The sequence below is a fragment of the Lagopus leucura genome, unplaced genomic scaffold, assembly GCF_019238085.1.
Source record: "Lagopus leucura isolate 7727_CA_CO unplaced genomic scaffold, USGS_WTPT01 Super-Scaffold_100002, whole genome shotgun sequence".
NCBI lineage: Eukaryota > Metazoa > Chordata > Aves > Galliformes > Phasianidae > Lagopus > Lagopus leucura.
The window spans coordinates 34,187,963-34,212,968 of NW_024962263.1; the positions used below are offsets into that span (position 1 = coordinate 34,187,963).

General features: G+C 41.9%; 1 protein-coding gene across 1 annotated transcript in view; it reads left to right on the forward strand.

Moving 5' to 3' along the window:
- Positions 1–25,006, forward strand: part of ZNF516 (zinc finger protein 516) — a 100,120-nt gene that overhangs the window by 62,906 nt on the left and 12,208 nt on the right. The window contains exon 3 of the mRNA XM_042869755.1: positions 19,704–21,191. Within this exon, the coding sequence (XP_042725689.1) occupies positions 19,704–21,191 (1,488 nt within the window). The remainder of the gene's footprint in view (positions 1–19,703; positions 21,192–25,006) is intronic.

A 25,006-nucleotide genomic window follows, 5' to 3' on the forward strand; every position in this document is an offset into this window, starting at 1 on the left:
AAGAAATAATGGGAAATAACAGTGGAGAAGGCAGTGCCATCTCTATTCTGTTCCAGCCACAAACCCACGGATGTACTGTGGAACCCTGTTCATTTACATCAGTGACTAAAGGGCCTTTTTAAATGAATGAACTTCATGAATTAATAAGCACAGGGAAAAAGAAAACTGCATTACAAAAGGTACTTTGTTCTTAGATGTTGAGACTAAGAGTCTGGTTTGATATTTCATAACACAGTGCTGACTGCTGTTTGGTGTATTTCATAATATGCCCCTAGTAACATGAAATGGCATTACAGATTCCTGCTATTGAATACTCATTCAGAAGTGTTGCGCTACAAACAGTTTTTTACTTGTATGTGAATTATTAGGTGTTTGAATTAGCAAAATGTGGATTAGCAAAGTTTTTGCTTTGCTAGTACAGCAGACACTTAAACCATTTGGTCGTCAGCTACAGTCATTCTGTGTTTGACCTTATCAAAATAATGCCTGCAAGTGCCTCTGTAATTAAACATCTGCCAGGATTTTCAAAGTGCCCTGCGGGTTTTCTTCTGGGGAGGGAGGGGGGAGAGCACCCCAGCTCTTAAGGGTGAAAGGGGTGTGTGTAACAGCAAAATGCATTTTAGCCATTTTTGCAGGAGGGCAAACTTATGGGATCAGCAGCTTTCTCCTCCATTTTGGCTGATGTAAATAAGCAGTACATTTACTGAGACATCCGGCACAAAAACTGGTGTGAGAACAGAACTTTGGGCCTCCTGTGGCAGCTTGAGCAGATGGGTGCTTCGTACTATTTCTTAAAAACTGAAATGACAGGGAGATTAGGCTTTAAGAATCACAGCTTCTGTTGCATGCATTAATTAAAGGGTTTTAGTGTAATAATTTTATCTTATTGTTCTAAAGCATACGGTCAACTACTTTCAGTTTTTCAAAGTGTTCAGCCCTTCCCTGGGAGCCGTGGCTGTTTGTTCAGTTAAATTCTTCCTGATTAAAGCTCCCTGAATAGTCATTGCTGTCATATACCAAGTTCAAGTTTGCTTTCTCTTTGCTATGCTGATAATGGGGTCACTGGGAGATTTCTGAATTGTAACTTCTAATCCAAAGTGTAGTGTGGTGCTTCAGGGATGCTTCACTGCTCGGCAGCCTGATGCACCTCAAAGTACCATTGGTGCACTTGGGGCAGTGGCTCATACATTTCTCTTCCTGACTTATTCTGCTCACAGGGGAAGAATCACAGCAATTTCAGTTACTTCTTACCAAGTCCAAGGTATTATATATTTTAATATGGAAAGGGTCGGAATACAGGCCCTACACTGGGTCTAGAAGTAATTTTCTTAAGAAAAAAGCAATCAAAAATAGCCTGTCCTTTATCACTTTTTTTCCTGCAAAATAAAACTGTACAAATCTGAGGTGTATCAAGGGTTCCAATTTAGCAGCCCATGGCAGGAGAGGTGTGCTTTCTCCCAGAGTCTTATGTCAATGGGTTGTAGCGAGATGGTTTTAAGACAAAGACCTTCTCTGTAACTGTCTTGCAAGTTTTATTTAAAAAATGTCAATCCTATGGATACTGTGGATTTGGCACCATTTTGTCTCCTCTAACAGTACTTCAAGTTCCCTGGTAGAACAGATGTTCCCCAGACTGAACTCCTTCTGAGGAATTAACTAATTAAGCAGGTCGAGCTTTTGCATTCTTCCAAACCATGTATCCTAAGGCTGTAGTCAGGGCTCTTCTTTGGCAGTGCTTGATAGGTACATAGGTTAAGGCTGGGTGAAGACTGTCTGCCAAGCAGGTGATCCACTGCTGGAGTTCAGCAAGGGAAAGGGGAAGAGCTGCCAATCCAACAGCTTTTCTGTTTTCCTTTTAAACCAGTGAGGAGGAGATGTGGTGGAGCTGGCATCCATTTCCGGAAAACTGCTGGTGAGTCTGTTCAGGTATCAGCTCAGCAGCTGAGTAGGCAAAAGTGATCCGTCCTTTCCATCTGTGACAAGCATCAACTGCTAAACATGAGTTTTGCAGCTAGGCTATGCAGATATTGTCATTACTGTCATCAGTCCTGAGATTAGCTCAGAACTGAACAGTAAAATAATAATCACAATTTTTATTTTATTTTATTTTTTTTTATGGACAAGCTAGAGAGTGCCACTCCCAGCAACTGGGAGCAACACCTCACAGGAGTTGGGTTCTTGTTCTTTGTCTTATTAAGTGCTTCAGCTCTCTGTAACAAGCTATTAAGTTGTTAGGGCAGGCTGATCTATGTTTAGACTGTATTGACCCATTATCACCCCCCAGCCTTCATGTCTTAGAGGGCAGACCACACCAAATAAGGGATTTCTTAGATCCTCTTAGATGCAGGAAGGAGCATGGTAAAGAGGCAGGTTGGTGCACCCACCCTCCACAAAACACACTAATGAGCTGTTGGTAGCATGGGTCTGGGTTTGGGGGAATGGGAAACCTCCTGAATTAAAGAGAGACTGCAGAAAACAAAATCAGCAAGGGTTGGGGAGACTGGCAGGCGATCAGAGACACTATTCACAGCCCCTCTTGCATTATTAAACCTGTCAGCCTATAATTTTGAAGCAACTTTAACTGAATTTATGCTGATACATGAGATTTCTCTTAATTTTTGAAATGAGCTATTCCACGGAAGCCGCTGAAAGTCAGTCTAAGCGCCAGATATGTGTATTTTGAAATATTATTTGTGGCAGTTTGATCTTACAGTATTTAAATCACTGCTTTCCATAGAAAATAATTTCTTGTGACTTAGTAATGTTGTTACACAAAGTATTGCTTTGTTGTTTTTTTTTTTTTTCGGGTTTTTTTTTTTTCTTTTTTTTTTTTTTCTTTTTGCCAGCCTAGTAACAAGATGACTCAGATAGTAACCTGGATAATTACTTTACATAGAAACAGTTTCTATTTAAAAAAATATTATATGTTCTTAACACTACAGCTTAAGCTTGCAACCAATACAGTGGGGCATCAATTTCAAACTGAAAAAGGGTATGCATGAAGAAATGAGTAATGTTAAAAGTACTTTGGAGTACTAAATGCTTTAAATTGTTCTTGCTGAGGTTTCCAGGGTAAAACTTTACTTCTCTTTGAAGTTCAACTCTAAGTAGCAAGAAAATACCTAGCACAGTGCAAGTGCCAGTAAAATTTAGTTGTATAAAATTTCTGGTATTTCAAATTAAATCTGAATTTTACATTTAGTTAGAAGGGGGCTGAATTTTTTAGGCAGGAATTGTTGCCTAAAGCAAGCTTTTCTACTTTATGTAAGCACGAATATAAACCATTGAATGTATAAAGAAGCTGAGGAAAAAGAATGAGAAGCATTGTTGAGAGAAGGAGAAAGGCAACAGCAAAGTGCTGTTTGTTTATTGCAAATTTATGGCATTTTTTTCATAATGACAGGGGTTACTTCATTGTATGTATTTATCTAGAGCTTCACTGCAAGTAGTTAATGTGCGTGAGAAGAAGGAATAACCAGACTGATCTGAATATCCGGTTGTAGTAAATGAAGGCTGGATTTGCTGCGTGTATGGCTGTTCTCACTGCATTCCATCTTCAAAAATGGGCAGTGGACCAATTTGAGATTCTTGTCCTGACCAAGGTAGGAACAAGGCAAGGAACCACAACTGAAATCTATGGTAGAGACTTTTACACAGAGAGCTTAGTCAGAGGACAAATGTAACTTAGCTGGAGCCAAGAAATGCTTGTATTTCTGAGTTATGGTACTCCTGTTCTACAAGATAGATGACTTTAATCTCAGAGTGATTGAGAAACCTTTTTGTGGTCAGTCATGGCACTAAAGCGTGTGGTACAGCTGAAAATTGTAACTTGGAATGTCCTAGGATGCCTTTAACTGCAAAACTGTCCATCCTCAGTGATACATATATATTTTTTCTTGTGAAACAGAGAATGGAGCACAGCAAATCTGCAGAAATTATAGGTGTGTAACAAGAAGAATATATTCTCAAGATGGTGGAAGGATGTAGGAGAGAGAGCTCTGAAAGTCACCTTTATGGTTTTGAGTAAGACAAAACAAGCTGTAACAAGCTTTTCTGCTGGCTGGATAATAACCAAAAGATAGATAGGAAGATTCAAACAGGGAAGGAAAAGGAGAAAAGGATTAGAAGCAGCTATAGAAGTTGTGTTAAGGATTCTTTTCTCATGGGAAACCTGCTTGAAAACACCAAACAAAATGGAAAGAGGTACCTGACCATATGGAATTTCTTAATTGTGAACAAAAGAAAACTTTAAAGGCTCTTAAAAAAAAAAAAAAAAAAAAAGGAGGAGACAGGGGAAACTGTAGACAGAGAGCTGGGAAAGCCAGTCTTTCAGTATTTCATGAACAAAAATAAAAAAAAATTAAGATGACCTTGGAAAGTCCCTGGTAAGCTCATTTATGCTTCTTTTTTTCTTTCTTTTTTTTTTTTTTTTCTTTTCTTTCTTTTTTCTTTTTTTCTTTCTTTTTTTTTTTTTTTTTTTCAGGAAACATTTATTCTGAAATAATGAATTATTATATAAGTGAAACCTAAATCTTAAGGTATTTATTTTTAGTTTTGATTTTTTTAATTATTATTGACTTATTTTTAGAATTTAGCCTGGAAGTACCTTCTGTTCTTGCATTTTCATAAAATATCCTTAAAGCACTTGTTTTGGCTTTGCTACTGTTGCTCTCAGGTCCTGAAGACTCTGGAGGAAAACTGTAGCATTAGGGAAAAGCCCTGAAATGGAAAATAGACGCCAGTCAAACACCAAGTGCACCTGGGAGTGGTTTTCAACTAAGACAGAGGAGGTTTATGTTAGATATGAGGAGGAAGTTTTTCACACAGAGGGTGGTGACGCACTGGAACAGGTTGCCCAAGGAGGCTGTGGATGCCCCATCCCTGGAGGCATTCAAGGCCAGGCTGGATGTGGCTCTGGGCAGCCTGGTCTGCTGGTTGGTGACCCTCAACATATGATTCTATGATCATTTCCAAATTTCCAGAACAAAATGAAATACACTTTGTGTCTGAAACCAATATCCCATTTATTAAGGTATTTTATGTATACTTTAATGCTACAACAATAAAAATAAAAACATATGGGAACCCCAAATTCTTCATTGCATTAACAAACGTAGGCCTTTGAATCAGAGATTGTTTGCCTAAGTCCTTGATATATATATTTTTTTAATTTATTTTTATTTTATTTTTTTTCTGAGAATTAAGAGATGACTCCATTGGTCCTATTCCTGGTCTGTGTTTTAGGCTTGAAGTTGAATTTCAAACACAGAAGCATTATTTCTTCACTGTTAAATTTGGCAAAATCTGAAGGTGTTTTTCTTTTTGTTTGCTTGTTTGTTTTCCCATGTGGCCTCTGCTAATATTTTCAATTTAATAATGTGTCACTGCAACCCCATAGCTTGCCTTTCTCACATCTTAAAACGTCTCTCCAGAATAGTTCATATCTGACCTAGTTGCAGACGCTGGTTATCATCTTTGTATAGATGTCTTCTTGTACACATTACTACTCACTGCTTTACTTTCCTGCTAGCTGATTAGAAGCCTGTTACAGCACTTTCTCAATCTGTAGGAATGCTCTGTCAGTTAGCACTCTGCAGGCTAAAGTTGTGAGGTCTGTATATTTTCTCCTCCCATGCTTTTGTATTTCCGTGAGTGCTTCAAAAGTTTAAGCGATACTTGCATTCAGAGAGATGCATGCGGGCTAATTACTGGACATCAAGAATGGCTGAAAAGAAAGATACAGATTGGCATTACCTCATTCTACTGCTGTCTGCACAAACTGCAGCCTGTTTTGACTGAGATCTTTCTGCATACCAGGAGCACTGAACAAAAGTCAAAACCTCTGTGTCTGAGGGTGTTTTTCTTTTGTCCCTAACATGGATGCTTTCCTACCATCTGTGAACATGATATTTCCTATTAAGTAACCTATATTAGCCTGTTGGGGAATATTTATTTCAAGAGAGCGTTATGTAGCATCGTACATAGGACAGATAATCAAGTTTCTGTACTTTCTGTCACTGTTTTAACCCTGTCTCTGATTACACCCCTTATCACTGTACCACACACGGCTGCAACCACAAGAAGGCGTTTATTTTCTTTGCTTTTGTGGTTGCAAACTTGTTCACCCAGGGTGAGTTGCTCATCCTTATAGAACATGTTAGAATGCCTCCATCTTGCAGGCGTGCACAGGAAGTTTCTTCTGCTTGGCTGGAGTATAGAGACATAGAACCATAGAATCACTGGGGCTGGAAAAAGCCACTAAGGCCATCCAGTCCAGCCGCCAGCCCACTCCCACCATGCCCACTGCCCACGGCCCTCAGTGCCACATGCACACGGCTCCTGAACACCTCCAAGGACGGTGAGCCCACCACCTCCCTGGGCAGCCTGTGCCACTGCAGCACCGCTCTATGAGAAGGATTTTTTCCTATTATCCGTCCCCGGGTCGGGCTGCACAGAGGCGGCGGGACTCATCCGCTGGGCGGCAGCGCCACCTGGCGGTAGAGCGGGGGTGGCCATGGCCTTGTGCATTGGCACCTGCCTGGTGCCTGCTTGCTGCTGAGGTTTATGTACTGGAGGTGACTCCGGCAGGCAGAAGTATCAGCCCCTTTAATATCAAGGAAAACTCCGAATCTTTCTTTTTTCTGTGCATTGTTTGAACATAAAAGGTTTCTTTAACTGTGCTCTTCGGGATGCAGGAACTACTGTAGGATGATTCTAAGAGGTAAAGTATTGCAAAGAGCAATAAATTCTTAGCACAGCATTTTAACTTCACTACAGTGCAGTCCACCAGCACTGTAGTGATTTCACTGTGTGTGTCTTAATTGCTGCAGGCTGGTGACTCCATTAACTGTGTCACCTCTCTCGTGGCTACTTCAGTGCACTGTGGAAGTTGTTTGTTCCTTATGGCTAAAGAGAAAAAAATATACATAAATTCAGATTAATGTATTGTCTGTGCCTCATTTGTTAAATCCAATCCTCTTCCGGTTTTTATTCTGTTGACTGAAGGCAACAGAGCAATGTGGTTGGGGTGGGGAGTGCCTGGTTTGTTCATAGAGCCATAGAATCATTAAGGGTGGAAAAGGCCATCTAGTCCAACCCCTATCACCACCTTTCCCACTAACCCATGTCCATCGTGTTTTAACAGAAGGATATGGATAAATAGCAGGTAATCTGAAGAGTTCTTTTTCTGATAACTTCACCCTCTTCTTTTTCTCTCTGCGTGTAACAACAGAGCCCACAGCTGATGCAGCCTCGGGCAGTGGGACTGGGAGGTGGTTTGGTGACCTCCATTCCCCCCATCCCTCCCCCCAGCATGCTGTTAAACCCTACTGGAGTTCTGTGAGCAGAGCCACTGTGTGTTGCTGGGAGAGCAGATGGTCTCCCTGAGGTTCCAAATATCAGTTCCCTGCAAGAGCTGAACGCTGGGGAATAATTAACACTGAAGCTCCTGGGTGGTGTCAGTACTGCTACTGCAAGAATATGCCAGACCCCAGCCCTTGCCTAAGAAGTGTCACAGCTTTTTCCTTGTTCTCAGTGGGATGTGCCTACATCCCACTAGTTTCTCAAGACTGAGGATAAGAGTTTTGAACTGAGACGGCAGGTGTCTTTCTGTTTAAGGACACCTCATTTCAGTAGCTGATCATCTGAATTTTAAAGTCTCTTGATAACTCTCTGGCAGGCACAGGGATTTTTTATGTAGCTTTCTGTGGGCTTGCTCTCAATATGGAAACAAAAGGCAGAGGTGAGGTTATTGAGGCCTCTCGCCCAAGATGGTGGTTGCAGTCTGCTGTAAGTGTGAATATAGATGCTCTTTTCTATCAAACCAAGATTACAAATTGCTTTTAAACATCCTTTCCTGCTCTTTTGCAATGTATATAACAAGAAGGACTAGGGAAAGGACAGAAATCTGAAGTGCTTTCCAGCCCTTCTGGTTGTGTGTGCATGTGTGTCTTAATCCTTTTGAAAAGGAGAAATTCCAAATTAAGCCAGCCTGTGGCAGTGTTTTTCAGCATTTCTTTTGCTTCTGCGTTTGAAGCTGAAGCCACGGTGCTAATTGGAAAAGTTGGGCAGCTTCCTGTGTGCTGTGTGCAATAGTTAATTTCAGTTGCTAGAGTTTCAGCGTTTTAACATGATCTTTATTAAAATGAGTGTGTCTTATAAGTAATCATGACTCACAGGTGCAGAATTACTAGTTCATTGTCTATGAAAATTATTTTAAACGCGATGCGCTGTTATTGCTTCTTTTTTCTCTAATGGATTTGATTTCTCTCCCCTTCTTCCTTTAGCATAACAATGTTTCTATTATTTGAAAGATTCATAAAATGCATTTACAGCCAGTTCTCCTTTTTTTCAATACATCTTTGAGACATCCCTGTCTCCTGACCTTTCTGATCTACATTACGCACCATGGGATGATTCTCATCTGACTTCCTTTCCAGACAGCTTCCTCTTTTTTAAAAAGGGAAGCCTGCATGGTGGATGTGAATAAATGCTCAAATTTCTTACATCTTTTAAATTACTTCTTAAAAATTATTGTTTATTGCTCGTTTACAAAAGATTTTATAGGTAAGAACTAACGTAACTAACTTTGGTGCTCTCATGAGCTCTAAAACTTACCTCTTAGTATAAAAGCACCAGAAAAAAAAAAAAAAAATTAAAACTCTGAAATCTCTCTAAGAGCTCAAACCAACCACAAACAACTGCCTTTTCTGTTATCTTGTTCCTGGCGGTGGGTTGCAGGATTCTTTGTCTATTAGCTCTTCAGGGGTATTGTGGAAGTTGCCAGTAAATGACTGGTGTCTTTAGTGATTTCCACAAGGCTGTCAGAGTTGTTTCAAGCCTGGTCTGAAAGGCCATTTACTTTGTTGGAAATGCCTCCCATAGTTATTGTGACCATTTCCTCTGTTTTCTACACAAAAGAGCAAGGGAGGATGCTGGATGGAAAGGGAAAGGAAATGTTACTTACCTAGCAATTAACTAACCTGTGAATATCACTGCCGTTCAAGGTCAGCTGGAGCAAATGCCACCATTGGCATGCTAGAGGCCCAGCAGAGGGACTGGCAAGCAGGGCTTTTAGCCTTTTCTTGAGGCTTTTCACTCAAATCTTCAGATTTTGCAGCACACATACAACACATTTGGTCATTTGAAGCCAGCACCCAATGAAGGCCATTGCCGTCGCTGCAGTGAGCACATCAGTGGTGGCCTCAGCAGTGTGGCTTTTGCTGCCCTTCTGGTTGTAGCCCCATCCTCTGTGATAACCCTTGTTCCCTTACAGTTCACCTTCAGTCCAGCCAGAGCAGAACTGTTAAAATCAACTTTTGGTCCATCAGTAGTTTGGAGCCTTCCTGCCACCAAGCCTCACCTCAGGAAACTTCAACCCATGCTCATCTGTTCTGCCACATCCTTCTTGCCATGGCACAGAGATGTGACATACCAGGTCTACAAGAGCTGCTGCATGCCAGGTCTGGGCTTGGTGCTTGCATCCCATGTAATTGGGGTAGCTGAGATCCTGCAGTTTTACCCCTCACTGACCCCCTTGTTTCCACCAATGTTAGTCTGTCCAGTCAACATCTCATGTTTTGGACTTCCGTATTATTTCAGCACTATTTTCTTCCATTTTCCTTCCGAAGCCCTTTTCCCTCTCATAATCTCAAAAAAAATAAAGAAATAAAAATTCTACCCAAATGCTATACAACTAGAGCACTTTTGAATACCTGTAATTATAATCTAAGTTCACCTTTCAGTGATATGCCACTGCTGCACTGATGTGCAGAGTAGAGATCTTTGACTGACTGTAAGGCTTTGAACATAGGAACCAGCCTTGGTGGCATGGCCTTTGGTACGAGAAACAAGGTAAGTTAGATCATGCAGTGCTCTGTATTTCCATAGCCATGCTCCCTCTGTTATCACATTGTGTTCATTGGCTGCAGGTATTTTGGCAGAAGCCTGGCCTGCAGCACAGCTGTACCCTCTGTTTTTAGACTGAGCAGGTCTAGTAACAGGTTTTATGATACATGGCAAAAAGCTGCCCGCGCTTAACAAATGATAGGAGAAATGAAATATTGGCTGAGGAATGTTAAGCTGTGCATTGTAGCTGCCAGCCCACAGTCCTGGCCTGGAACGCCTTTTTCCTTACTACACTTGAAGTAAGAAGAACAGGTGGTGGTCAAGAAGACACTGTGGAGCAGACGTTGTGGCATGTCTGACTGTAAGAATGAAAGGGAAAATCTCCAGGAAGATTTACAGCTGCATGGTTCTGTGTTTGGAGTGGCTGTCCAGGCAAGGCAGGCTGCCACTTGTTAAAAAAAGAAAATATAATAATAAATTTGAGTCACCGTTTTCCACCTCCTCTTCTAGTAGTTTTGTTGCATCAAAACCATTTGTATTTCTCTTTTTGTGCCTTAATTAATAACAATGAAAAAGCACCACCCAAATCTAACCCTCTCAAATTTAATTATGTGTCCTGCTGAGTTAATAGTCTTTCCTTTTCCCCCCTTCTACCTGTGCTGCAGTTAACAAGCAGGACCACACACAGCGAAATGCCTAGCAGTGCACTGGAACTACTGCACTTAAGTTTTGGACCAGTTAATGCAGCATTGCTGTTAAGTCTGGAATTATGACAAAACTGTGTTACAGTCAAATTGGTATCATCTGGCCTAATTACTTCCTAATTTTGCAAAGCATTCCAAGGGTTTTATATCCCATAATTTTCTTTAAATACTTCATGATCAGTAATATTAAGGCAGTGCCAAATTCTACAGTTTTCATTCTGGCAAGCCATGTCTAAAAGCATTTTGCACCAGTCCTGTGTAAGTAGTCATCTCTCTTTCTCTCTATTCCACTGAATTTGTAGATAAATGCTTGCCATTCTCTCACCATCCAGAAGGTGAAAGGACTGTGAAGATACCTGTACTTTTCAACCCCATGTGGTGCTGTCACTGGTTGCCTGATGAACTAGGTAGTCTTTGAGGTCCCTTCCAACCTAAGCCATTCTTTGACTCTCTGTTTTCCTGTGCACGTGCTTGTGCATTAAGTTTCTTTTTGGAAGAAAAGCCAGTTTTTGACATGGTGACAGAGGTGCAAAAGCTTTGTGTAATGTGGACAGTTCACTTTCCTTTGCCTGACGGAGGCAATGCGTGCCTGATGCTCTTGTGTGTGGCTGTGAGACATGGCTGGGCAGGCTGGCCCCCTGCTTGGGGGCTTGCTGATGTCACCAGCAGCATGGTGCCAGCCTCCCCACTGTGCCCCTGACACTGGTGATGGCTGAGGATGGTCACTGAAAGCTGTCTCAGGTCTCTGCTTAGGATGCAAGCAAGATGTGGCATTCCTTGTGAGGAATGCTGAGACCAAAGGGTTGGTGAGTAAGCACTAGCTCTGCCATTGTCCAAATTTCGTCAGTACCATGTATCTAATGACTTACCAAAATCGCAGTGAGGAGGTGTTCAGTGACACTATAAACACTGGAAATGTGGTGTTTGTCAGTGGCACGCTGCCAGCAGCAGCCGTTTTGCCCACATGTGCGCTTGTACTTTGTTCTCTGTTCTACTGCAGATGCTTTCCTCCCTCACTCTGAGATTAAAAAAAGAAAAAGTCTGTGTTGAATCTGTTCAGGCTGATACCTGGAAGACAGGTCCCAGAAGAGAGCTTGAATTTAGGCATCAGCATGAGCTTGCCAGCACCTCTGAAGCTGAGGGTGATAAAAAGAAATGCAAAGGAAGAGCGGAGTCATTTGCACATGGAGGGGCTTCTGCAATCAGTTGGCCTTTGAAAGGCTTGTAGCATCGGTACCCTAGATAACAAAGCCAAATATTCTTTGAGGAAAAATACAAGTAGGTAGAAAGAAAAAGTTCCCTGTGAACTTTCATGCTGTTTTTTTTTATCAACACAAGCTTCAGCCAGACTTTGGACATGATGCCCTTCCCCTCTTAATTCCTGTTATTTTGTTAGTACATATTCTCAGATAGTGCTTGAAATTCCAGTAAACCTGCAAGCATTTGCAGCTGGGGCTGTGTGGGTGGAGGGTGGTTTCAGGCCCCTTTAAAAAAAAAAAAAAAAAAAGTGATCCTTGAAGTGTGACATAACTCTCAAGCATTTCTGCTGTGCAAAGGAATTTGTAATTTTACTGAGCTAGGGAATACCTTGTAGAAGAGGTCCTTTGTGTGCTTTACCGTAACTGTTCTCAGACTCAGATTTCACTCACATTTAAAGGTTAAGTTTCAAATTTAATCAACTAAAATTTTGGTATTTTTTTTCTGATCAGCTCAGTGACCTTTCACATTCTTTCCAAAGTGCAAAACTAATGCAGTCAGTGGCTCTGATAATAATAATCTGAAATAATTAAAAAAAAAAAAAAAGCCAACAACCCACAACATGTGCAATCCAGCACTGAGCAAACTTTATTGAATTAGACTGATGGTTGCCTATTCATGTTTTCTGCTGCCCAGATTGTAAGAGCTCTGTGGGTTTTGTTTCCACAAGCAGCAGGTGTCCTCCCAGACAATGCAGGAGAGATTAGTCAGATGGAGAATCAGTGTTGGGAGCGCTGGACTGGGCTGTCGTTTTTCTCATTCATCTCATGGACCATCCACAGTTCTTTTGTGCAGAAGTGAGCAATATGATGGGACGGTTGGCTGTTTGCATGCTGGGGATGTGATTTCTGAAGAGCTAGGGCAGCATGAGAATGTAGATGTTCAACAGCAAGGAGAAACAGTAACTCCTGTGTGAAGTTAAAAGTTGCAGAGTGTAAAATTGATAAAATAAAACAAATGGGCCTTTGGTATAAGCCTATAAATTGTTGTTTCAGGAATAGAAAGGAAGAGGGAAGCTTGAAACAAATGTGCAAGAAAAGTGACTCAAGAATAATACTGCTGCAATAAACGTTGATGTGTAGGGATCCAAGCATTAGTCATTTAATCATCATAGCAACCATAATAGTTCTGTTTGAGGAAAAAAAGAGTGGAAAGAAATGGAATTTTGCTGGTGTAAGGTTCCTGAAATTAAAATGTGCCTTGCTCAGATAATAATTAACCTTCCCTAGGCCAGTACCAAAAAACAGTGATACAAATCTGCAGTTCTTTCCTGTTCTTGAGAGATGATGCTTTTTTGTCTTCCACATCCATTCCCAGTTTGGTAGAAATTTGACAATGACCATCATGCATCCTTGTCTTGAAATTGAAAGACATGAGATTAAAAAAAGTAATTGAGAATCGTTTTAGGAACTCTAAGGTTTATAAAAGGAGAATGGAGATCATGAACAAAGCTAAACCAAAGGGCAGCTAGTCTGATTAGTATGCTAAAAATGGTGCATCGGTATCAAGAGAAGTCAAGCATTCCCATTGCCTCTGGTGTCATTTGCTAAAGATGACAATATAGTTCTGTTAAAAATACACAGCTCATAGCTTAGAAGGGAATAGGTAAGTCTCCAATATGTAGTCAAGAAAAAAAAAAAAAAGCTGCTGATAACAATAAGGAAAAGCAGCGTGATATTAAACAGAAACTTCTTGTTCGTGACCAGATGACTGGGAAAAAAACAGGACATCTTGGAGCATCTTGGACTTGTTTCTATGCACGGCTGACCTCTGGCTTTCCCTCCGTCATAGCTGCAGTGAAGTCATTATGGGGTGGGGAGAATTAGGAGACTGATGAACCCCCTGTGTTGGGCAGCATCTCAGTCTCAAGAGGTATATTTGGTTTGCTCTGTTAAAAACCTCAAACTTCAGCCAAAAACACCCTCGTTCTAATATTAGTTCAAGAGGAAGCAGGGTTATTAGTTGGTCGTGTGCTTTTTATCCTTCAGTATTACTCTCTTATCTGCTAGCGTGCCCTGTCACGCTGTATTGACTGTTCCAGTCTAATCGTGTTCATCTGTTTTTGTGAATTATTGAGAAGCTGTTGCAGCTGCATCTAAAAATATCCAACTACATATAGAGCAAGGTGAGCTTTTCAGATGAGACGCTGGCTGTAACAAAACAAGATAACTTTTTCTTCCTGGTATCTCACTGCAGCAAGCAGTCTTGTGCTGTAAGGAAACCTAAGAGTGTGCACTGGAGTTGTCTCTCACCTCGCATCCACTTTAGCTTCATGTTGGGGTTCTGCTATGTAATGCAGCTGGGACCGAAAACGGGTGGTGTAAGGGATAAGAACCTTGGGACAGGGCATTGCCACTGGGAAGCAAATAATACTCAACAGAACAGAACGTGAGCTGTGCCCAAAGGATCAGCACACTGCTAAACAGGATCAGGGCTCGTTGGTGAATTCCCCAGGAGTCCCTCTCTTGGCTAACCCTGTAGGGATGTAGTATGAAAAGGCTGTTTTTGGGGTGTGTGCACAACTCAGCCCTACTGTGTGGATATCAGCTTAGGAGGGGATTTGGTTTTCTGTGTGAGTAGAGCAAAGGGAAGAACTAAGTCATGCTTTCTGTCTCCCTATGAAAATGAATGATTTTTATCCTACATAAGTAGTGTTTAATCTAAGTTTCACATTCCGTGTGGTGTTCCAACTCTTCCCTTGATATTTACTCTACAAATACACACAACTGGGAGGTTATTTTTTTAGTCATTGGAAGTTTTCCTGTTTGCAATTATATCTTATTGTTGTGATACACTCCAGTGCTCAGGATGACATAATTCTCTTTGGGAACCTGGTGCTCCTCAAGAGCCTGCAGGCGCTGACCTGTCACCTTGCTGTCTTCCACCAGCGAGGTTAGGGACATTTTACTCTTAATCTTTATTTCATACTTGGTTACTTTTCTGTCACAGTTCTTTGAAACTCCTCCAAACTTGTTCATATTTGCAGGTCTGTACAGATACTCTGAGAGTGTGGTGTGTTTTCGATGGGCCTTCCTTTCTTGGAGTAGAATGCCACCATTTTGTACTGCATATCTGCTTTTGCCTCTTCCCCTTGCCATGGACTGTACTTGATGCAGGCTATTCCGTACTGCCTGTGATTGCGGTGTATATATTAGGTTTAATGCTCATATAACAATGCAGCTGGCACTGCCATCATGTAAGTGTCCTTTTTAGAGGAGTAGTTTTAGTTTTATAGCATGCTTTTGTTTGTGAAAGTTACGCTGAAGAACCTCACCTAGTACACTCCTATTTAACTTGTTGTCTCCTGTAACATCTGTTCTTTTCAGCATTGCTCCATCCCAGATTTCGCCCTCCCACTGCATGGGGTTTTTGGATCGCTTCCCTTCACTTGTCTTAGCCTGCTTTCTTTCAGAATGAATCTCATTTGATTATTTTCAGACTGCATTTCTATTCTCTCCAAGTCCCTGTGCGTTACTTCCTTGTCCCCATTATTTCTGCAGTTCCTCCAAATGTCGTATTTCCTGGAAACTTCAGTTAGAATGCTGTCTAGAGTCTCTTCTGGATCATTAAGGAAAATATGACGTGAAATAGGCCCATATACAGATCTTTGCAATATTGCACCTTTTTCCAGTGTTATCTTTTGCTTTTATCAGAATTTATTTTCAGTTTCCAAATAAAGATGTAGCAATCCTATCAAAGTGCTAATCACTATCAAATGTTTACTGAAAATCAAACACATCACATCTGCTCCTTTCCCTCAACTCTTAGTGTTACAGTGCTAGCTAGAAAAGGGGCCATTTTCTAGATGGTTCTGCTATTCTGAATAGATTCTGAATAGAAATCACAGTTTCATTGTCCTCAGGCTTGCAGCCTGGTTTACTGTATAGGAAGTTTCATGAATTAAAACAGCTGTGCAGCCCGTTCTGAATTCTGGTTCTGAGGAGGTCAGAGCTGGGAGGAAATAAGTGGAGTCTGTGCTTGTGAGAAGGAAGAGGAGAGAAGAGCGTTGTGTGGGGAGGAACTGGATTCTCTTTTGTTTGCCTGTGGAAGATATGTAACTAAGGAGTAGAAGTCAGATGTATGTTTCTGAAGAAGTGGTTGAATCCCCAGGTGTTCCTGTATTTCTGGACCTGTGCTTCCCATATAGCGTTTTAAGCTATTCTGCTTTGTCCTGCTGTGATCTGTTTTGTCTTAAGCTACGTCCAAAAAATCCTAAAGACAAGCTTTTACATCTAATTTAAGAGTGCCAATATCTGAAGCTATGTTCAAACTGAAGGCATGAGATGGCATCAGCAGCCACCTCTTTCCTGAGCATTTGGCAAAATTCCTCTGCTGCAAGTGTTGGCTGGCTGACTGCAGCGCACAAAACCTGTAATGCTTTAAGGCTGTGGTAAAAGGACCCTTGTCACTCTCAAGTACTAGAGATAAACTGCTGTTTGGGTAATAAGCAAAGGAATTAAGATGAAAATAAGACGATGACAAAGTCTGAGGGGAAGAAAGTGAGAGAGCGCTTAGCCAAGAAGTCTTTCAATGGAGAACATGAGTTATAGTCCCTGGAGATTGTGCAGAAGGCATCCCATTCATGACTTTTTGCTTTGACCTGGCCATAATAAAATCTCGAAAGTTTCTGGTGACAGTAATGCCTGCACTGCAGTGGTTAGAGCAATATTTTATACCAATGATTTAAAAGGATTGTTAGTACCCCTTTTCAGCTGGGGCAAGCGGCTGGGAGCGGGCAGAAATAAATTTCATCTATTTTTCTAAAAAGGTTGTGATGCTATTACTGGGCAACGTGCTGTCTCCCCTTCCTTCTGCCTGCATCCCCTCTTCCCCCAGCTCTTACTGCCTGCTGCACCCAGCCTGTGCTTCCCAATACGCCATGGGGATGGGGCATCCCTGGAGCTGCTGTGGGTGTCGGGTCCCTGGGGCAGGTGGGAGGGCATCCAAAGAAACTTAGGCTGTGTGTGTGCACATCATGGGGGAGAGAGCTAGCAATGTGTTTGTTTAGTGCTGATTTTAGAATTATATTGTTTTCTGTCATTTTATTGCTAGAAGCTAAAATTGTCATTAATTGCTTAAGCAATTAATACAAATACTGCTATTGAAGCTCCTTATTTGATCTTTAAAATTATTTCTGATAATGTGTAGTAGTGTTTAGGTGAGCTGCCAGAACTGAACATACCAAGATGCTACTGTAAGGTGCTAGAAGCTGTGTTATATGGCTCTGTGCAGCCTGGTCTGGTGGTTGGCAACCCTGCACATGGTAGGGGGGTAGAAACTAGATGATCATTGTGGTCCTTTTCAACCCAGGCCATTCTGTGATTCTGTGATTTTCGTGTGTTGCACTGGCACTGTCTGATGTCAGCAATTGTGGGAGTGCCCAGGTTTACCTCATCACCACCACCGTGCATTTTCATATTCTGTGCTATGTTTCCCACCTGGAAAATCCCTTTTTCTTGTTAGCTGCACTAACCTAGGAGGGCCAAAAAGGGCCATAGCCATCTCCCAGGCTTTCTACACAACTGCTAGGGCACACAGATCTGTGATCTGTCCATCTGTATCCTCCCCTCTCCTTAAGCACAGTCTTAGAGGTGTAGACCTTGCTATACCTCAGCGTCAGGCCGCCTCAGTCAGTTTGGCTGAAACAGCACAGTGTGTGGGTTTGGACAAAGTCAGAAGGCACCAAGGAGCACCAGAGATAGGCAGAGCTTCCCACAGCTTCTGTGGCCGTACACCATCATCACAGCCAAGTTGACCAAAATGATGGGATAACAGCTGTGAGGATGGAGGAGTCACTGAGGCTCCTCAGCTGGGGCAGCACATTTGGGGTGTTCCACACTCGCCATGCCTCTGTGCTGGGCTGAGCTTAGCCTGGAGGCTGGTTCAGCTCCCGCTGAATGCTGCTGCGATTGAATGATTTGGTTTTGCTTTCCTTCATTATTTACTGCGCTGATCAAAGGACCCACTGCTTGTGATCGTAAAGGAAGCCTTAAAATCTTATTTAGAAGCACAAATATTTTGGGCTTTGACAGATGTGCTTTGAAAGTAACGCAGATGTGCAGCATCAGATTTCACTGCTGCATGCAGCGTCTTTGTTTCAAACTGTAAACTTAGCCAGTAGTGCCAGGCATGTGCTTTCCCAAAACCCTGCCCCCTGCAACACAGGAAAAACAAGTTTGGGGGGTTATGGTTTTTTTTCCTGAGTTTATCCCCTTGGAGAGTTTGAAAGGAAAACGATCCTGGCAGAGTGAGCACTCAGCCCTGCAGGACTGTAATCTTATGGGTTATTTTTAACCTAATTACTTAGCTCTTTACTGTGAGGGTGGTGAGGTGCTGGAACAGGCTGCCCAGGGAGGTTGTGGATGCCCCATCTCTGGAGGTGTTCAAGGCCAGGTTGGATGGGGCTCTGGGCAGCTTGGTCTAGAGTTAAATGGGGAGGTTGGTGGCACTGCCTGTGGCAGGGGGGTTGGAGCTTGATGATCCTTGAGGTCCTTTTCCAACTCAGGCCATTCTAGGATTTTTAGGGTTTGGTTTTTTTTTTCTTCTTTTTTTTTTTTTTTTCTCCTTAAATTGAAGATGAGGTTAAGTAGACTTTATTTGAAGTGAAACTCCAACTCCAGGAGACATACTTCTTCCATTTTGCTGTTTAGAAGAATGCCAGTGGCACTGCATCTTGCTAAGGAACAGCACTTGGTTTTCTGAAGTGCTTTTATGAATTGATGGGAGAGGATATGCAGCTACAGAGCAGTTTGCTCCTTTCCCATTCTCACCACTCCTCTTTGAACTGGTGGCATTTTAGATGGAGCATAGTCTCCTTACACTTGCCTGGCAGAGGCTCATTAACTGCATGTTAATTGAAACTGAAAGTTTGTCAGATGATTCAATTCAGTTACATGTTAAATGGATTCAGTGAAGTAAGCATTACTGCTGTGATGAAAATCTCTCTGGAATTGATTTGTGAACTGATTTGGAGGGATTCAACGACTTTATCAGCAGCTCTGAGAGATAAGCATTGTGTTAGCGGGTGGACGTAACTGCGCTCTCAGCAAACAAATCCTATTCTTCTGCTTCCCTCTAAACTGCTTTAATTACTGCCCAGTATGTTCCCTTTCCAGGACATGTGTTAGATAAATTTGCTCTGGAGAGCTGAGAAGCAAAGGAGAAACTGAGAAGAATTGAAGGTCTGGCTTGAATTCTGTAATCTCGGTGGCTGACAATGAATGAATTCTTTATCTCAGTAGATTGAGCTGTCATAAAATTTACCTAAAGTTTGACTCAAAACATAAACATATGTTAAAATAAAAATGTGTCTGCTTTAAGCTAACGGACAGAAAACCCAAAGTTTATGTTCTCCATGATTCATCTTTTATATTGGGCCACTGCTAAAGTCTCTCTTAAGTGAGCAATTTATTCTGTACTCTCTATCTGCTTATATTCTTGGTTTCAGTGTCGAGCCAAGGTTATAAACCCTTTGAAAATAGGGGCTTGTAATGGAAATGCTGACAGACCTTTAACTAGGTCAGTCTTATCTGGCTCCATTATCTTTGCTTTTGTTAAAGAATTAAATGGCTGCATATTTGTTTATCTTTCTTAGAGTCACAGAATTTTAACGTGGGCATATTATTGAATTGTTTTTGTCTTCAAAATGTCCAGCATTAGAGAGTTTGTCCAGACTTCACAGTGATTGTTAAAAGGGAATCAAACAGTTGTGTCTTATTTCACAGTTTTCTTGCTTATACAGTACGCTTGCAGTACACATTGTAATATGTCATTACAATATTAATTCCAAAGTTGTTCTTTCATCCTTCTACCTTACTTTATTTTTGATTTTTGCTTTGTCTGCTGTACTCCTTTTTCCATTAAGTGACAATTATGTTTTTTGTTTGTCCCATTCAGATGAAAAGCCATACCGCTGCAGTTTTTCTGAAGAGGAAACCCCCATGGTAACATCTCAGTTGGAGGAAACTACAAAGCTGGGAAGCCACAACACCAGAGAAAATGAGGCCAGTGAATCTAAACCAGAGATTCCAGCATTGGTGTCCGCAGTGGAGAGTGTCATCAAGGAGCCCTTTTCGAAATATCAGGATCTGAAAGGTTCTGCAGATATAAAGATGCCAGCATTTCACCACAGCCAAGGGCTTCCTTGCTCCAGTCACTTTGCTGGCTTTGTTTCAGGTGTGGGCCAGACATCTTCAAACATGGTCATGGACTTGAAAACATCGCTTGAAATGCAAGCTAGTCACTCTAGAGAAAATTTACTAGACTTACACAGGGAGCATCCTCTGATAGAAAAAGGTGCTGAAGCTGAAGAGGCAGCTCCACTTGATTTGAGTGAAAAATCAACAAGGGATAATTCATGCAATAAAAATTTGAATATATCCTTGCAGGCTGCTTTAATTATCTACCCATGTCCTTTCTGCAGTCACAAGACCTACTACCCTGAGGTCCTGTGGATGCACAAAAGAATTTTGCACAAAATCAGCTGTAACTCAATGGTACCCCCATGGGTTCAACAGAATGGATTCAAGAGTATTAAAAACAACCTGGTTTTCCTGGCAAGGAGTGGGCGTACTGGTCCCCCTCCTGCTCTTGGTGGTAAGGAATGCCAGCCTTTGCCCGTTGCCAGATTTACACGTACTCAAGTGCCAAGTGCATTACCAGGGTCCAAAAGCAGTTCTCTTCCTGTTGGGATGACTGCAAAGTCTGGGAGTATGCATCAATCAAAGGACAGTCATGCATTTGGCCACTGTGGTCCTTGCTTATCAGGTCTGGATGGGTACAGACAGCCCAAAGTAAACCATTCACAGGAGCAATACAACACAGCAGCACAACAGCCTCCGCTGAAAAATAAATATGAAGCAAATTCCAAACTTATGCAAATGGGAGCCTATAGTGGAAGCATAACGCCTACTCAGACAGTCATATCCAGGCCTAGCATGCAGCCTACCAACAGTAAACAAGTGGAAAAGTACGTGGTTCCCCAGGGAAGTACTGGTTTTCTCCCTTCAGGTAAGCACTGTGCATCTGATTCCATGAAGGCCAAATACAACCCACCACCGCAGTATCATCCCCTTTGCAAAAGTGAGCAGTACACTAAACATGAAGAGCCATCGGTGCCTCAGAGGGAGTCTCACATAAAGGCTGGGAATGAGATGAGGACATTGGCAAACTGCACAGCCGTGACACGAGCAAGTCCACTGATGCAGCCCCAGCCTGGTGCAGCAGGAGTCTCCTCAGTTTTACACTCCAACAAACAGGATCTGGGATCAGATGGGCATGAGAAACGTTTGGACATTTTAAATATCTTTAAAACATACATTCCAAAGGACCTTGCTTCGTTGTACCAAACCTGTGGTGCCAACAGCCCAGTCCTGGATCACGCAGGTAAGATTTCACAAGCCCTTCCAGAGCTGTGGACATGTCTTGCTTGCTCTTTCTTCAATCTGAGCCACGACATGTTGTTTAGCAGTTTCCTCCTCTCCTTTTAGCTGTTGGGATTATAAATTCAGTGTTCTATCGTTTTTGGATAGGCTTGAATAGATTTGTTTACTGATCTCTAACATTGTAGCATCCCCCCCTTGTGCACTGCATGACATTTCTGTTGCGGGTTAAATATATTTGGTTCCACCTGGAGTGTTACTGTTCCTTTGTCCCCTTGCTTCAAGCAGGCTAGAGTTACACAGATGTGCTGTCACACTATGATTCTAGCGATATGCTGGTGCAGGCAAACATCATAATCTTTTTGCTTCGGGCAAAATAAACATCCTCTGGGGCTTATCTGTGATGTTATTTTGGAGGTTTTGTTCAATTTTGTCTGCAAACAAGTCTTCCAACAACAGAAAGAGATAATCACTTGTCAGTGTCCTTTGTCTTTCTTGACAAAAGTCTTAAGATCTTCCTTGTCCGTATCAAAGACTGCTATGGTATTTTTCAGACGATTCTTTTGATCTGTTTTTATGTTTACAATTAAAAAGAGGTGGAGCTGAATACGTTACATCCTAATTCACATAAGCAGGAAAGACTACTGTGCAAATAACCAGTTTAAAGTTCAGGGAATAAAAAAATAAGTACCACACCTCTCCTTCTGTATCTTGCCAGTCAACTTCCATGTAAAAACAAAACAAAACAAAATATGTATATATATAACAAAAAAGAAACCTGTGCATTTATATTTGAAACCATACACTTCTGACTGCCAAAATTAGTTTGCCTCACTGGAAACTTAAAGTCAGTGATTTATTACTATTGGGATGGGCGTGTGGGATTGGAGAATGGACTAGAGTCCCAGCTTTTGCCATTTGTAAGCTGTCCGGGTTTCTTAAACATTTCTTCTCTTACTAGAAACTGTGCAAGAACTGACTTCCACAAGCAAAAAGCACTTGTTTCACACCTTTATTCCTACAGCTGGTAATGCCTAGTATCTTTTCATGACATCGTGCTCTCTGTTTTTGTCAAAGGAGTATGAGTTTATGAGCCCATTTTACATTTACATATGAAATATGGGACATTGAAAAGCTGGTAGTCTAGGGCCAGTTGTGGCCTAGTTGCCAGAAGTTGTATGCAGGTTGACTGCTCTGGCAGCCATGAGGCAGGGAAAGACACAGAATGTTGGGTCAGGTCTTTGTGCAAGCCTTTTGGAGAAGACAGGGAGGCCAAATAGTGAATGAGGTGCACCTTTAAGCCACTCTGTTGTTGGTTTTACTCAATCAGATAAAAAGTAATGTTGCGTAAGAGTTGACTGTTATCACTACTGAGTAAATCATTTAGCAGGTGCTTAGAGGCTTTGTAATTATTGTAAGGAGCATCAAGGTCATGGTTTTTGTTAAGGAGAAGAGGAGAAGGATTTTATCAGTTTCTACAAATGCAGGGCCAGTGTTCATGTACAAATCTTAGCTGAGTCCCCTTTCAGCACCACAGAGGCTGGGAATGTTGTCTGAAGTTTCTCCCTGCTCTGAGTACCAGTTAATTGTTCCACAAGCACCTTGAGGTACCTTAGTGTGGGTCAGCCTGCTGATGTTATCTAAGACTACATCCTATCAACCTGCTCAGAGAAATATTACTGATCCACAGAGCTCCCAGCCATGTTAAGAAAGGTGGGGAGAAACAATAAAAGACATGAACTGAAACTGACTTGAGTGAATGCAGGCACCAGAAAACCCATGAGGAGCACTGGAGCACAGTAAAAATAGGGGCAAGGTTTCCAAGGAGGTCTCCGTCTACCTGCTTTCGAAGAGAGGGATTTTATTACATTTATTTTATGTTTTAGCTGGGCACTGATATCCAGAGACATTTTAACTGGAAGTAATTTAGTGCCTATCTCTGCTTCGAAATTTCTTCTTTCATTTTAAGTGTTTTACAGCAGTCAAGTTTTCTCAGCTACAAAACACTGTTTTTCAACATGGTTGCCACCATTAGTTATGCATTTTCACCAGTGATGAACAAGAGGCTGCACGCTGCACTTGTAAACATCTGCACCAGCAGAGGTGACCCACTGCTGCTGTCACCACTGCTGAAATGCATCACCGTCTGCCTCACTGTGCTTATATCCACTGTTTGGTCTCTATAAAATGTTCAGCAAACATCACTGAATGTCAGCGGGTAGCATTTTTATCTTTGTCAAGGAATTCAGTGACACACCTTTGCTCCATCTGCTTCCAGTCAGATGCCCTTCTGTCAGACTGCCCTTCTGCTGACATCTGACGCCTTGCGACAACAGGATATTGGTGGGAAGGTTGAACCTCTACTGCCATACCACCAACATCCACCTCTGATGTTGTGGGACAACATAATAAAATAGGAGGCAGTACTTTCAGAGCAGTCCTCGTAAAAAGCTGTTGCAGGCAAAAGGAACAAGAGCCTCCTAACTGCAAATAGAGGAGGCTAAACGGACCTTATCTGAACTAACACATAGTCCCAGGCTGAACCCCTTGAGTTTCACCAGTATGCAGCGTGCAATTAAATCTTCATATGGCAGTGTGAATATAGCCGTTGTGACATAAGGGACAATGAAAAAATCCTAGTTAGATACCCTATTTGTCACGTTTTTTTCCTCTTTGAATGTTCCTGATAGACTTTACTTGGGTGTTGTGCATTAGCATGTCCTCATCTTGGAACATACTGGAATATTTTAGCGTGCAGTTGTGCAGACTTTAACTTCCTCTATAGAGCCTTGGTTTATTTCTGGGACCCTTCCTTTTACATTTGTGTTTATTCCAACACGTCCTTGGAAAATTGTGTGTTCTGTAGTGATGCAGCTGCCATCGCAAAGCTTCTGTTCTTGGAATAGGTTTGTTTTGTGCTGCCCAAACTTCCTGAAACTCATAGAGAAAATCTTATTGTTACACATAAACAGCATTTGTTTATTTTGTTTGCAGTATTTATATCATTTGTGGTCCTTGGAAAGGAGGGGTTATGGCAGCAAGTGTGCTCTTTCCTTGGGGCTCATCTGAAGGCAGCTTTGAAAGCTGTTTTTACAGGACCTCCCATTCACATGGTCACCCTCATCCACCTGAATTCACTGACACCTGCAGCCATCCAGTGTCTTTTGTTCACTTGTAGGGAGTGTGTCCCGAGTGGTGAGTCATGGGGCTATTACTTGCAGCAGTGATGCCCAGAGCACAAAGTTCTGGAGTATCAAAAGTCTTATGGTGTCCTTAGGATATACAACAATGGCAACCATACCTCGATGCTATGTCCCTTTTTTCCAATTGTGTTTTAAGATAACTGCCATTAAGTAACTGCCAGGGAGGGGTTTGATAAAAGGGCTAATCCATTCACCTCTGCATTTGGGCACTTTAGCTTACAACAGCAATTCTAAGCCTTCTCTCCTAAAAACGTGAGATGGGAAGTGTGCTTCCATGAATACTGCTGGGACAACTGTTGGGCTGCTGCAGAGACTTTTACTAATGCCTTATCTGCCCTGGTTCCTGGGTGGGGAGCTGAGTTCACCAGAGTGCACATGCTGTGTGTGTGGATGGAGGAGGAAATGAGTCTCACTGTTTCTGAATGCAACTGGGTTACTGTGGTGGTGGGAACAAGAAGACAGGACAGATTTTGCTGTTGCTTGATAGCAGAAAAAACATTTTTCTGCTTCACAGTGTGTGGTAATATAAAAAGTTGGAGAAGAGCATATTTGTCTTTCACTAGAACAGGTTGCCCGGTGAGATGGTGGAAACTCCATCCCTGGAGACACTCAAGGT